Below are 14,724 nucleotides of genomic sequence, written 5' to 3'. Positions count from 1 at the left end.
AGACAGCTAGCTCTGCTCCACTGCTCTGTGGCCTTCTGCCATTAAGCCCTTGTTTGAAGTGCTCATACTACAGAAAGGAGCAAGACCCACAATTCACTGGCTTTTTGGTGTTGGTGGGTAGTTGAGAGCTTGTGATCATAGTTGCCATTTCCTGAAATCGAGGCTGTTTTTTCCTCCTCTGAGGTACTGGGCCTCACAACATGCCAGACAAGCACTCTACCACTGACTTACATGCCCAATTCACTTTTTATTTTTATTTTATTTCTGATATCAAGGATTGAACCCAGGGATACTTAGATACTAAGCTAAATCCTCAGCCCTTTTCATTTTTTATTTTGAAACAAGTTCTCGCTAAATTGCTGAAGTTGACTTTGAACTTGAAATCCTCCTGTCTCAGCCTCCTGAGCCACTGGAGATTACAGGTGTGTGCCACCACACCCAGAGTTTATTTTATTTTTTAAGACAGGGTCTCAATAAGTTGCCCAGGCTGGCCTTGAACTTGCAGTCTTCCTGACTCAGCTTCCTGAGTAGCTGGCATTAAAAGCATGCACCACCACATCTGGCTTAACTGTGTCAATTTTTTTTGGACTGGGGATTGAACCCAGGGGCATTCTAATACTGAGCCACATCTTCAGCCCTATTTTCTTGTATTTTATTTAGAGACAGGGTCTTATTGAGTTTCTTAGGGCCTTGCTAAGTTGCTGAGCCTGGCTTTGAACTTGCAATTCTCCTGCCTCAGCCTCTAGAGCCACTGGGATTACAGGTATGTGCCACCATGCCCAGTTTAACTATGGCATTTTTAAAGACCTAGAAATTATAGCCCTTGAAGCTGCTAAAAATGAAATAAAAGTAATTTATTTTTTTTCTGGGCCCCAATTGTCTGACTAACTCCTATACTAACCCACTGAAGCCTCTTTCTCCCTCTTCTTGCCTTTTTCTTATTCAGCCTTAAGATTTTAGATAAGGGACCCTTCATCAAAACAATCTTGACGATCCTTTCAAGAAATCCATCTTAGAATTTTTTAAAACATTGTCTGGTCTTCTCATTTGAACTACAAATAACAAATCAGTGACGTCTTCTAATCTCAAGAGGCTTTATATCCAACATGTGAATAATTTTGTTCTTTTGTACCTCATTCCAATCACCATGGAAAGGCAAGAGTGAGTAGGACTCACCTTCTAGTATCAAATCACAGTTTTTAGCATAGCCAAGTTCAGTGGGCTCAGCAAGAAGCAAGTATTAAGTGTTGCAAATCTTTTTTTTAAGTATTTATTTTTTAGTTTTAGGTGGACACAATATCTTTATTTTACTTTTTTGTGGTGCTGAGAATCGAACCCAGCGCCCCGCGCATGCCAGGCGAGCACGCTACCACTTGAGCCACATCCCCAGCCCCAGTGTTGCAAATCTTAACCTCCACCAGTTCCACTCTATGTATCATGACAAACGTATGTACTTTTTTCAATTAGTTTCTGTGTTTATGTCATTAATAGTGGATAGAGAGATACTGCAGCCAATCATTACAAATAATTTAGTTTGAGTTTATATCCCCTTAACTCTCTGGTACACTGTGCTCTGCCCTAAAATCAGGTGGGATTAGCTCGCACTGCACTGTCCTGTGCAAGAAGGCATCACATGACAGAGATCAGCAGTCCTTCACTTATCTACCTCTCAGTTTTACATCAAGACAGTGTTCTTTTGAACAACAGATAAGAAACAGCTGCTTTTGTACAGTGAAAGTTGAGTCAGTTGATTTGGGATTGAAAATACAAATCAGATAAAATCATTCTTGCAAAAAAAAAAAAAAAGTACCATTCACCTCTTTTCTGTCTTAAAATTGCAGAGGACTTTTGACTCTATTACAGTACATGTATATATATATATACTTTTTTTTAACCACATACACTGTGCCGTGCTAGTGGCTAAAAAATAAAGATTTTTATCCAAGATCACTTCTATTTTTTATTTTAAAACAGTAAGAAAAATGACAGACTGAATCACACAAAACTTACATTTTTGTTGATCAAAACTGTTTATGCCAGCAACTTTATATAGTTCAACAACATAAAATTACAGGGAACCATTCCACCTCTCCTACTTAAGAACGGTTGACACTTTTATCCTTTTGAAATGAAATAACCAGTACAGATCAAACTCAAGACCCCTTTATCACCAGTTAGACCTGTGGCTCTCTATCTTCAGCAACAATGTATCTGAGTTTTATGGATATTTTTCTCTTTATTTCACATCTGTGTGCCAGGATGCAAAACTATTTTGGTTCCTATTTTCCCTGCTCTTTAATACTGTTTTAACTTTGATTGTCCTGTCTTCCCATTGTGAATGAGGAAAAAAGATGCTTTTTGATGAGCTTCCTCAAGTAGACCCCCTTTTAATGTTTCACCTCTGCTATTACCCTCTTTTTCTTTTCCTGAAAATTATAAAATCCCTTAATAAAATCCAAAGCTCTCTTTGAATTTTCTCTTTGAGAAGTTCTCAAGAAAACTTAACCATCTCCTAACTCTATGGCATAATGGAAGACAATTGAGCCCGGATAACCCTGGGGAAACTGAAATTCTTGTTTTTTCTTCTGTTTTCAATCTTCTCCTAATCACAACCTTCACACCCACCAAGAAGAAAATGCATTCTTTTGAGATGCATCTATTCTCCTTTTGTCAGTGACTCTCTGTCATGATGTTAATAAAATAGTGACATGACCAAATACAGAAGGAATGAAATGACCTATGAATGGGCACTAGGATGCATGGCGAGATGAAAAATGGACCAAATCAGAAAGGGAAAAATTCTCTTTTTCACAGTTCCAACCAGAGAAACAATGACAACAAAGACAGACAAATAAGACTCTCAATGTTTTAAGAAATAAAAGTTGGAAAGAACATTGCACTTGGCCTACATTCCTCTATTTGATCCTTAATGGTGTTGGAACTCCTTTGCAAAACCCTTTTTCATAATATTCACTTATTTGAAGCAGTGTCACATCAGATTCTTCTGGACTCAATAATTAGAAATTCTTTACTCCTTTTCAAATCATTGTCCAAGTTATAATATATACAACATTTTTAAAAGTTTCTTTGTTCAAATCCTGAATTAATTTATGTGTTCCTGTTTTCTATGCCAGCTGAAGCTAATCTCTGTAACACATTAATTGGGTGGGGAAATCCATTTTAGGGAGTATGACATATTTGAATGATGAATAAGTGTATTCCAGTATGTCTCCTCTAGTTGTTAGTTTGTTTTATCCTTACGACGTTGGCACTGCAGCCTCGCTACACATTAGTAAGTGTGCTAGGAAGATATTATAATTGCTTTTAGCAAAAAGAGATTCTGCATGAAATATTTTTATGACTTCTCAGTAGGGGAAACTTAGTCATTAAAATAAATCTTCTTGTCACAATTAATGTTTAATCTAGATTTTTATAATACTAACAGACATACATTAGACTGTATTTATTTAAATAAATGCCATTTTCCCCAGGGGTTCAGAGTCATCGAGGTCCCACTCAATATCCTGATGGCCCAACATCTTTCTTAGCTATTGGTGATTCTTCACTCCAATGGTTGTTGTTACTGTTGAACTTCCCTCAGTAAAATATGCTTTCTTTCATTTGTAGACTTAGACTGCCCAAGAAAGGACTGGTGGTTCAAAATGCATCAACAGTCTGGAGACCTGAGCCAAATTTGATCCATAATGACATACCTTTCTTTAGTCTCGGCCTTCTGGTTCAGTAACTATCCTTCTTATGCCTCTGCATTTTTTATCTTCCGTGAAGGTTTTTGTTTTTTAACTTTAATACAAATCAATAATTGGAAAATTGGTAGGTTCTAGAAAATATTCTGGAAAATAATTAAGCACATAAAGAACTTAATCCAATTGAAACAGAAAATTAGTTGGGCGCAGTGGTACGTGCCTGTAATTCTAGCAACACAGGAGGCTAAAGCAGGAGGATTGGAAGTTTGAAGCCAGCCTGGGTAACTTAGCAAGATCCTCAGCAATTTATCAACATCAAATAAAAAATAAAATAAAAACTGGGGATATAGCTCAGTGGTAAAGTACCCCTGGGTTCAATCTCTGGTTCCTGCTCCCCCACCAAAAAAAGAAAGAAACATAACATGTGACACATTGTGTTATTTAAATTTTTCTAGTAGCCAATCAAAAAGGCAAAAAGAAATGGTTAAATTTTTTAAATAATTTATTTAACTCAGTGCATCCAAAATATTATTTCTATATGCAACCAACATAGAAATTTTGAGATATTTTACATCCTTTTTTTTGTACTAAGGCTTCAAAATCCAGTATGTATTTTAAACTTTGAATATGTCTCAGTGTGGACTGGGCACATTTCAAAAGCTCAGTAGCAACATGTAGATGGCCTGGCACATGGGGCAGCGAGAACTTAGGCAGTTGCCTTATTTTCATAAATAAAAGAACATAGTTCAAGAGGGGACAAATGACACAACCAAGGTTTCAGCCAGTCAATGTTGGAGCCAATTCTGAATCCAAATTCAGTGTCCTTTTAGCTCCAATATTGAACAAACACAGTGATAAATTACCACTAAGTCTGGGGCTCCAATGAGATTGTGAACATTCATTTAAGATCATACATATCAGTTTGGACAAGCATCTATCACCTCCCAGAGAGAGTAGGTATCTTATTATTACTACTTAAACCATGAAAGAAAGGGAGTTTATCCCCATGTCTAGAATAAAATTTCGAAGCTCAGAAATAATCAATTACCTCCAACATGGCCAAGCTTAGATTTTAGACCAGTTCTGTCTGTCTCCAAAGCCTGAACTCTTTTTCATATATTATCCTCATGCCTTTTCTCTCCCATCAAAGTCCTTTGAAGACTGTCACTCCAAGTGTGGCCTAAGGACCGGCAGCAGTCATTTGACCTGGAACCTTGTTAGAAATGCAAGATCTTGAGCCCTTTTCAGACCTAACACTGCGCTTCATCAAGATCCCAAGAGACTCATATGAAATCTAAGACATCTGAACAAAACACAGATCTCTCTATGAATTGAAAGAATTTTCATGAAAATACTAGATTTGTCTATGGAGCACATGGTAGATTAATCGGAAATGCCATTTGAATTGAAATGAAACATAAGAAGAAAAAAAGCTAGCTTGGACCTTTAAGAAAGGAGAAACAAGAATAAAAATTTAGTTAAAAATCTTGAAATTATGAAATGCCTTCACTACCATTACAATAAGCCTCCTTGTCTCTTAACCTTTTCTGCTTTTCTTATGACCTAGATATGTGAACTTTTGTTCCCACCACATTCACTGAGTGAGAAGGAAATGTGAATACATTTGAGTAGAAGCCTGTCAACATTATACAGGGAAAAGTGGTACAAGGGTATTCTTGCCACACACAAAAAAAGCAACGCCTCAGCCTAACAGAGTTATCAAGATGTGCAGTTCGTGACAGGATTTGCAGCTCACCATGGTCCGATTCCCAAGAGCTCTGTCCATTTCTTAAAACGAGGCTCTAGCTGAGATTTCTTTGGTGTTACTAAAAGTGGCTCCCACTATGGAGTCAAAGGTTGAATTATGCATTTATCCTGAGCCTCTTCAATCACATTTGGAGTATTTGCTTAAGTGTCATGATGCCCTCTGCTTTCTCTTTCTTTCAGTATGATGCAGTTAATTAAGTAGGTGTTAATAAGCTTAGACATTTTGGGTGGAAAGTGAATGTGAGCAACACAGGTCCTCTCCAAAAGGTTGAATCCGTGTGAACTCTGTTTAGGGAGGTGTTTTTCCCTCTTCCGCATTTCTTAACTCAACAGGGCATTGCTAGCTATTTTTGTCCTTTAGAAAAACAACAGCAGTATGATGTACAATAGCAGACTTCTAACCAATATTTCATTGTGTCGTACAGGGACCGCGCAAGCTGTGTGTTAAGGAGATGAACAGTGGCATGGCTAAAAAACAGGCCTGGCTTATAAAGAACAAAATCAAGGCTTTCTATGCCGCAGTGGCAGCAGACTGCTTCAGAGATGGTGTCCGAAGTCTCCTTCAGGTAAGGCTAGCACTGAGGGAATGAGCATAGAGACAAAATATAATTAGCATTCCATGTTAATGAAGCTCCTGAAGCAAATGGCTGCAGTCAGGCAGCCCAGCATCAGAGATTAATGCAGATGGGTAAGGAATTCATTCTGAGTTCCTGGGGATAGACAAAGCTAGAACAAAAGCAGAGAGGTTCTATTACAGTGAACTAGGAAAGATACACTGGAAACAGAAACCGAGGTTGCCTTTGGCCACCGGCACACATTCTATCCCCATACTTATTGAAATGTAAATTTGTTCTGGTGGTTGACGACATTCAGGATCCTATTAAAACTTCAAACTATTTTTGCATTTCATACTGCATATTGCAGTGCTCAAGTCAGGCATTCTTTTCTTTTTCTTTTTTGCAAATGGTGTGAGGGCAGCTGCTAGACTCAACTAAATAAATGCATGGTGATCAGGGTGGAAAATCTCCCTATCCACCTGAATTATTTCCAGAATGTTGAATAAAATGTAATAATCTCTATAGCGCAACATAAAAGCCCACAGTTATCCACATTTTCCCCCTCGCTCTTCCCTTTTCCATCTCCTTCTTTACCTCTTCCATAGTAAGTACATAAAATCTTTCCATAGTTCCCATCTCTGCAGTGTAGAGTGAAAAAAAAAAATCCTAAAAACAATCCAAGAGACTCTCAGAAGTGTAGGGCTTGGCTTTCTAAACGTTTTGACTGTAATACAATTGAAAAACCCCACAGTATGGATACCAAATGGAGTGTTTGACTTTCAGAGTTGCCATAGTTAGGAGTGTCAGAATTCAAGAATGCATCCAGGTTACTCTGATGCTTATGTGGGCAAGGAAAAAGAAAATACTTGTTAAGCAATAATATTTTGGAGATTAAGGGCATTTGATGCATTTCTGACTGCAATGCACCCAAAGAGCAATTGTAAAGTAGCTGTACATGCAGAGAAGTCATTTCTAAAAGGCCTGTTATCCACCATAAGCTTCTTTTCGTCTGTTATTAATTTGCTAAAGCATGGAAATAGGTGTTGTTGCAAAATGCTGATTTTTCTTTCAGTAATGAATTACTTTGCAGTAGCTCTTGGCTAAATATATTGAGAAGGTTATACATTTAATACAAAGTAACCACAGAATATTTGTAAAATGATAAAAACTTTCAACCAGGAATGGGACTACAAGCAGGTAGAGAGTCAGAGCAGGGAGACAAAAGACATAGGCATGGAAAAGAATTCTTAGATTAGTCCAGAATGAATGATAAAAAATCTGAGCATGCATAAATTCACATGAATTTCTTTAAATCAAGGTGGAGTACAGAGGGGTCATGGCAAAAGAGCAAGACTGAGTGGCACTGAAGTCAAACACTGCCAATTACAATATTTTGAATAAAGTTTTCTTTGTATCTAAGAAGTTACAGTGCAGATGACCATATCCCTAGACTGTAGCTAGGGAAAAGACAATATCCATACTGCTGTGTATGTGCCAAGGGCAAAAAAAAAAAAAAAAAAAAAATGGCTCCAAGGAACTCTTGGGCTATCTGTGTATTTTTAAGAGCAGTATACCAAATGCATTAGAGGCAAAGCTTAATTCAGGGACCCTCCCTTAGTACCTATCTTTTTCCTATCTCTTTAAAAATGTCCAACTCTAGTCATTTCTTTAACTCTTCCCACGTGCCAGAATGGCCTTCTTTACTCTCACTGCTGTCCTTATCTTCACTGGTCAACATCTAATCAGACTCCAAGACTCAAAGCAAATGCCACTTCTCCCATGAATCTGCCTGTGAATCGTTGGCTAGAATTCAAGTTTTCTTCCTCTGGCTTCCTTATGGAGTCCCTTCTACATTTATACTTATATTACAATTATTTGTGCATATCTTGTCTCCTCCACCTTATTCTAAGTTCCTTAATGCCAATGAAGATACTGCAGTATTCTCTCACAGCACCTAACATACCACTCTGCAATTAATAGACGCTTGATAATATTGCCAAATTAAATCTGATTAACTGGGAGCCATATCCTGTCATCTAATGGGGGGAAATGAAATATCTAATGTGGAATGTGACTATTAATGATATCATCATGCAAGAGGATTAGATTTTGGAAACAAAGTTCAGTCATTCTTCAATAAATAATATGAGAGGTTTCAGTGATCCTTGTATATAAGAATTTCCCAAACATGAATTTTATTGCTAATGACATTATGGATATAACAGGTGGAAATGAGCTTTGAACCACTAAGTTATAACATGCATACCAACAGTTAAACTGGCCCTTACTTGATTTTAAATTATTGAACCATTTTAATGAGTGTGTCAGAAGAAATGCAAATGACTGCTAATTTAGAAAAGCTACATTTCTGTCATCTAAAATCCATTTATGGCTGAGATGATTTAGAACTAATCTTTCTATTTTATGCTTGGGTACGGGCATGAAGGACATGCACTAAAATGTAATCTAATCTTCAGAATCTTCAGAACATTACTTCAGTGCTCTTTGGACATTATTTTTCATTTGTAGTGGTAGTTTCCTGGTGCAGTGGGATTGCCCACGTGTTTATGTCCTCTGTTTAGGCCTCAGGCTTAGGAAGAATGAAGCCAAACACTCTGGTGATTGGATATAAAAAAAACTGGAGGAAAGCTCCCTTGGCAGAGATTGAGAACTACGTGGGAATCATACAGTAAGTGATGGCTTTCAGGAAGAGTTCTTGTTTATAATGCACTAACCAGGGTAGTACATAACCTGTACTGCACAGAACACTGTTTGTGCCAGATTAAATTGTCTGAAAAGAGCACTTGCTCCCGGTCCTTTCAATTATTTACCAAAGTTAAAAATAAAAACAAAAACACCACCAATAAGAACTGGAGAGACTCAGAATGTCCCAGGAGGCTGGAGGGAGAAGGGTAACATGTGTCAAAGAAAAAGGTAACTGTTTAGAGCTACAACCTTAAAGTCTATTTACAAGATTAAAAGCAAAGGACAGTGAGAAAAGGAAGAAATTTTTCCTTCAGAACACCTGGAATCTGGGTTTGGCTGTTGAACTCATTTCAGACATCATGTTCTACGCTTTGTATAATGTGTTCACTGTCTCAGAGCCCCAGATCTCTCTCTCTCTCTGTTGATAGAGAAATCACATATGCCAGGTGCTTCTGCTACCGGGTAGCAGCATTGCTTTATGTAAGGAATGTGAGTTTTAAATGGTATGTGACAACTAATAGCCAAACATTTCAAGAGTCTTGGGAGAAAAATAATGATAGACCTGAAAAGACAAGCAAGCTCCAGGCTGACATCTTTAACTTGGACTTTCTCATTTAATTCTCCTAAGAAACCTTTGAAATAAGTACTATTCTTGTTCCCATTATATAAGGAAAGATACTGTAAAAATTAAGTAATATGGTGGGGAAAAAAATCACAGTTTAGTAATTAACCAAGGTGAGCTTCCAAACCAGAATCATATAAACTTAAAGTTCAAACACAATGATCTCAATGCTATGTAGCCTCCAGAAGTTCATGGACATCCACATAGTACCTGGCTTGGTTTCTTCTTTTGAGTAAGAGAAACAAAGGCCACAAATACAGGGAGATGCACTCTAGAAAACTGAACCTTTATTCTAGGCATGAAAATACATAATCAGACAAGAGGGGCAGTGTGAGAGATGCCTAACAGCCATCTTTTGCGTCAACAATAACAGTGGAAGGTTTCCTGTGTCTGGGATCAGGACAGGCTCTGACTTCATACCTAAGAGGTACAGCTGCACCTAGACATCCACTCCACACAAGGCAGGAATCCTCACCCCTTCAAAAACAGCATGTAATGAGCTCTGCATTTTGTCATCATTTCAGGCAAATTTATAACAAAAGCATTCTGAGTTCTATTGAAAAGAATCATAGGAAACTAGCTTTCATCTTCTGAAATTATATGCATTACTGACCAAACAAATTCACTCAACAGTCTTTCTAATGTAAGGCACCTATATGTTAAATACATTGTATGCCAACATATAAAGCCTGTAATCCATAGGCTGCCTTCTGGCTCCTGCTGGTACTCTTAAATTCAGTAGGTAATGGCTAATCCAGGAGTTTGGGATCAGAATTTCTCCAGAATCAGCAAGCAGAATTTAAAAATTTTTTTTAGTTATAGATAGACACAATACCTTTATTTTATTTATTTATTTTTATGTGGCGCTAAGGATCGAACACAGTGCCTCACATGTGCTAGGCAAGCGCTCTACCACTGAGTTACAGCCCCCGCCCAGCAAACAGAATTTTGATATATTTAGAATCACAATCAGTCACCTGTGGAACATTTTTGCAAATGGATTGGATCTGCCCTTTGATTATTCAGATTCCTCAGTGAAATTTCATATATACCTGAGAGAACAAAAGGGATAGAGAGAACAAAAAAGCAAATAAGAAGAAATGTGTGTCTTCAAGGAGTTCATTATTTGATGCAAAATTATTTGAGATTGTCTTCCAACTTCTAAGACACCAAAGGGACCAAAACCCAGTTGACCTACTAAACCCATATCACTGAACCGAGGAGGCCTCTGGCTTTTACAACAAATTAGTAATTAGTCTTCTTGGTAATAAAATTCAATATTAAGGTAGTTCACATCTGTACTAGTGTAAACCTGCCTGTGTTGGTAAAGTTAAAGGACTTCACTAACAGAAATGGGGTTAACATAGAAGGAGGACAATCATGCATTTCTGTATTGCATTTCCTTTTCTGATTTTTTGGTTGATTAAAGTATAGTATAGTGTTATTGTTAACACCAGGCTACTGTTACATGGGTGTGGTATTTTTATCATTTTTCTTTGAATAAAAGATTTTAAGTGTCTATATAAACATTCTTAAATATGGGTTAATTTTAATTAGAATCTCTTTTAGTTTTTAGGTCACCTTAACAAATTAACTCAAATTCATCAGCTTAATACCACACAGTTTTTGGCCTCGTGTACCAAAATCAAAGTGTGGACAGGGCTCTGTTCCCTTCAGGAGGCTCTAGAACAAATTCTTTTCCTTGGCTTCTCAGCTCTAAAGGTTGTCCACCTGAAGGGGTGGTTCATGGTCTCCTTCTTCAATCTGCAAACTCAGCAATGACTGTTAAATCCCGGTTGCATCTCATTATTCTAACCTCCACTTCTGCCTCCTAATTTCATTTTTTTTTTAAGAAAGATAGTAGAATGAAACAGACATTATTTTTTTTTAAAGAGCAAGTGATAGAGGGAGAGAGAGAGAGAGAGAGAGAGAGAGAGAGAGAGAGAGAGAGAGAGAGAATTTTTTAATATTTATTTTTTAGTTCTCGGTGGACACAACATCTTTGTTGGTATGTGGTGCTGAGGATCGAACCCGGGCCGCACGCATGCCAGATGAGCGCGCTACCGCTTGAGCCACATCCCCAGCCCCTAATTTCATTTTTAACTACCCTTGTTACCATAGTTGGCTCACCCAGGTAATTGAGGATAATCTCTCCAAAGTCCTTAATCTAATCACATCTGCCAAGTCCTTTTTGACATGTAAGGAGTAGATTTAAAGATTCCAGGAATTAAAACATCCTTGGGGGAGGGGACATTATTCTGTCTAACACAGAATCCAAAGATATTTTGTGAGGCACATTGTCTATTTTTTTTTTAATAATCAAGCATGGTTAGAACCAAGATTTGTTTGTGTGGAATTCACTTTGTGGCAAATTGTGTTAGAATTAACCTATTTTGTTAAATGAATATCATCCATAGTTTAAATTTTGAGTGGATACTTATATTGCCTTGAACTTATTTGTAACATTGTCTGAACATTTAGGTTGACTTTGTTTATTGGAAACCTGTTTGCATAAGGTGAGACAATCACAAGCTGCATTGTTTCTGAGAGAGGGTTGCCAATGGTAAAAGATTCTGGTTTTCCTCAATAGAAGATTGAACAAGGAAACTCCCACAGAAAAAAATTTTAGATGACTCAAATGATTAATTGACTTCTTCCATATTTTCAACCAGTGGAAACATATGCTACAAGAGCAGACATAAAGGAAGGAGCCTTCAGTTCTCTTCCAGATGGTCTAATCTCACTGGGTTGGATATAGAGAAGGCACAAAAACCATCTTCAACTGTCTCAGATTGCCGTGAAAAGTATTGCTTCAAATGACTTGTCCAGAGTCAATGGAAAAAAGTTCCTTGGAGGAAGTGGAGAGATTTTTACCCATGAACTTGGTGCCAGAAATGTAATCCTCATGAAAGGGAGGGAGGCTAAGAATTTCAAAGGTTCTTTGCAACCAGTAAACACTCTGTTCTAAATATATCAGTGATTGTTTTGCTTACTTTATAAAAGATTTACTTATATTAAAAGTATGTGACAGACTCTTTTTTTTTTAAGAGAGAGTGATAGAGGGGGAGAGAGAGAGAGAGGATTTTTAATATTTATTTTTTAGTTCTCGGCGGACACAACATCTTTGTTGGTATGTGGTGCTGAGGATCGAACCCGGGCCGCACGCATGCCAGGCGAGCGCGCTACCGCTTGAGCCACATCCCCAGCCCCTGTGACAGACTCTTATGCAAAATTCTAGTTACTAATACTATTTGAGTTGGCTGCAGAGTTAATTGGTTACCGTACCCAGAATTATTTTTTAAAAGTAGAAGAGGAGAATAAACAAAGAGAAGAAGCATCAGCTTTTGGCTGAATTCTAAAGTGAATTTTGATGGTTTCATGATATCAAAATCCTAGAAGCAAGGGATTGTTTATGTTTGTTTGTTTGTTTGTTTGGTACCAGGAATTGAGTTCAGGGGCACTTAACCACGGAGCCACACCCTCAGCCCTTGTTTATTTTTTGAGACAAGGTCTCGCTGAGTTGCTGAGACTGGCTTTGAACTTGCAATCCTCCTGCCACACCCTCCCAAGCCCCTGACATTACCTGCAGTTACCGTGAACTACCACCAAGCTAAGATGCAAGTTTAATAATATTCCAAAGCTTGAATATTAGAGGAGCCATTTAAAACACTAACAACTTTGCTGCTTCTTTCAGTGATGCGTTTGACTTTGAGATTGGCGTGGTCATAGTCAGAATCAGCCAAGGGTTTGACATCTCTCAGGTTCTTCAGGTGCAAGGTATGTATCTACCTTCTTTATTCAATCAACAAATATTTAGTAAGCACCTACTATGTGCCTGACATTGTTCTAGGTGGTGGGAAAAGAACAGTACACAATATGGACAAAATCCCAGGCTTCAATTCTGGGCTGATTCATGTGTGCACACTTCCCCAGTGTTTTTCCCACTTTTAACACAAGTGGCCTTTGCCCTGTTAATCGTAAATGTAGGATAATTTAGGGTAGTCATCAATTTTTTTTAATCACAAAACCACAAAGCCAGCATCAAGGAAAATAGCACCTTCAGTAAAATAGCCTGCCAAATTAATTTCTGCAAGATGTTTTAGAAAATGAAGATTAATTCCTTCCTCAGAAAAACATATATTTTCCTTTTAAGAGTCTATGAACTGGTGTGTAGCTAACATGGAAATGAGTCTGAATGTATCATGCTGTGAATCACTAATCTAAGTCAGAGGCAGAAACACTAATTCAGATTAGTGACTATTTTTTCCCTGTAGAGAATTTGGTATACGTGTTTAGTCTCAGATTTTAAACATACCCTCTTTGTGTTTGAAATAAAGAACATATTCAAAGAATTACTAAAAAATTAGGACAGATCATGAATTCATCTCTTCAACTGAACTTTAAAATAGAGCCCACTGATGATATGACACTAAGATATGGGGATATTTTGGTAGGCATACTGTAGGTGAAGATGCTGGGTAGATTAATAACTTGGTCTGTACCCCCAGGAGACTCACATCCTAGTAAGGGTAATGGATAATAGGTATAAATAAAGCATTAAGGAGGGTGGGAGTTAACCCCTGAAAGGCTGAAAGGAGGATGTTTGATTTGAGAATTACAGGTTGAGTCAGAGATAATTAGGCAATGTTGAGGGAGAGAAAAAAAAAAGAGAGGGTTTGGGAACAGCATTCTTGGCAAATAGGAGAGCATCAGTAAAGGTTAGACATGAGAGTACGGCAGAATGGGATACATGGGCAACCAGAGACAGATTTGTGTTACTGAAGTGAAAAGTATATGAAGTAGACAATAATGAAATATGAGGCTGCCCCCCATAAAGAGGATCTAGACTTTAAAAGCTTCATTTGTCATCTTAAAAAATGTGGGCCATATTCTGTAGATAATGAGGACCATCAAAGAGATTTAAGGAAGGGAGTAATATGGTCCAACATGGGTTAGAGTTCATAGTCTTTCAGTTATATGGCACATGATTCAAAGAGGATTAGAACAGAAACAGAGAGACGTATAAAAATGATTTCTGCAATAATCAAAGTGAGAGAATGTTTTAGTCAGCTCTTTTGCTGCTATGACTAAAGACCCACCAGAACAATTGTAGAGGAGAAAAAGTTTATTTGAGGGCTCACAGTTTCAGAGGTCTCAGTCCATAGAAGGTCAATTCAATTCCTCAGGGCTCTATGTGAGGCAGAAAAACCTGGCAGAAGAAATGGTGGAGGGACGAAGCTCACATGATGATCAGAGAGCAGAGGAAGAGATCTCCATTTTCCAAATACAAATATATAGCCCAAAGCCATGCCCCAATGATCCACCCCCTCCAGCCACACCACACCTACCTCCAGTCACCACTCAGTTA

General features: G+C 37.8%; 1 protein-coding gene across 3 annotated transcripts in view; it reads left to right on the top strand.

Annotated features, from left to right (window-relative positions):
- SLC12A1 (solute carrier family 12 member 1) overlaps positions 1-14,724 on the top strand; it is a gene marked incomplete at both ends in the record, with an annotated part of 83,318 nt that overhangs the window by 45,227 nt on the left and 23,367 nt on the right. For all 3 annotated transcript variants that reach the window (XM_081292965.1, XM_081292966.1, XM_081292967.1), the window contains 3 exons: positions 5,897-6,037; positions 8,611-8,717; positions 13,051-13,133. In XM_081292965.1, coding sequence (XP_081149091.1) covers positions 5,897-6,037; positions 8,611-8,717; positions 13,051-13,133 — 331 coding nt within the window. The remainder of the gene's footprint in view (positions 1-5,896; positions 6,038-8,610; positions 8,718-13,050; positions 13,134-14,724) is intronic.

This window comes from Spermophilus citellus (genome assembly GCF_964194105.1).
Source record: "Spermophilus citellus genome assembly, chromosome: 4".
NCBI lineage: Eukaryota > Metazoa > Chordata > Mammalia > Rodentia > Sciuridae > Spermophilus > Spermophilus citellus.
The sequence above is the reverse complement of the archived record's forward strand: the minus strand, read 5'-3'. Positions and strand labels throughout refer to the sequence as shown.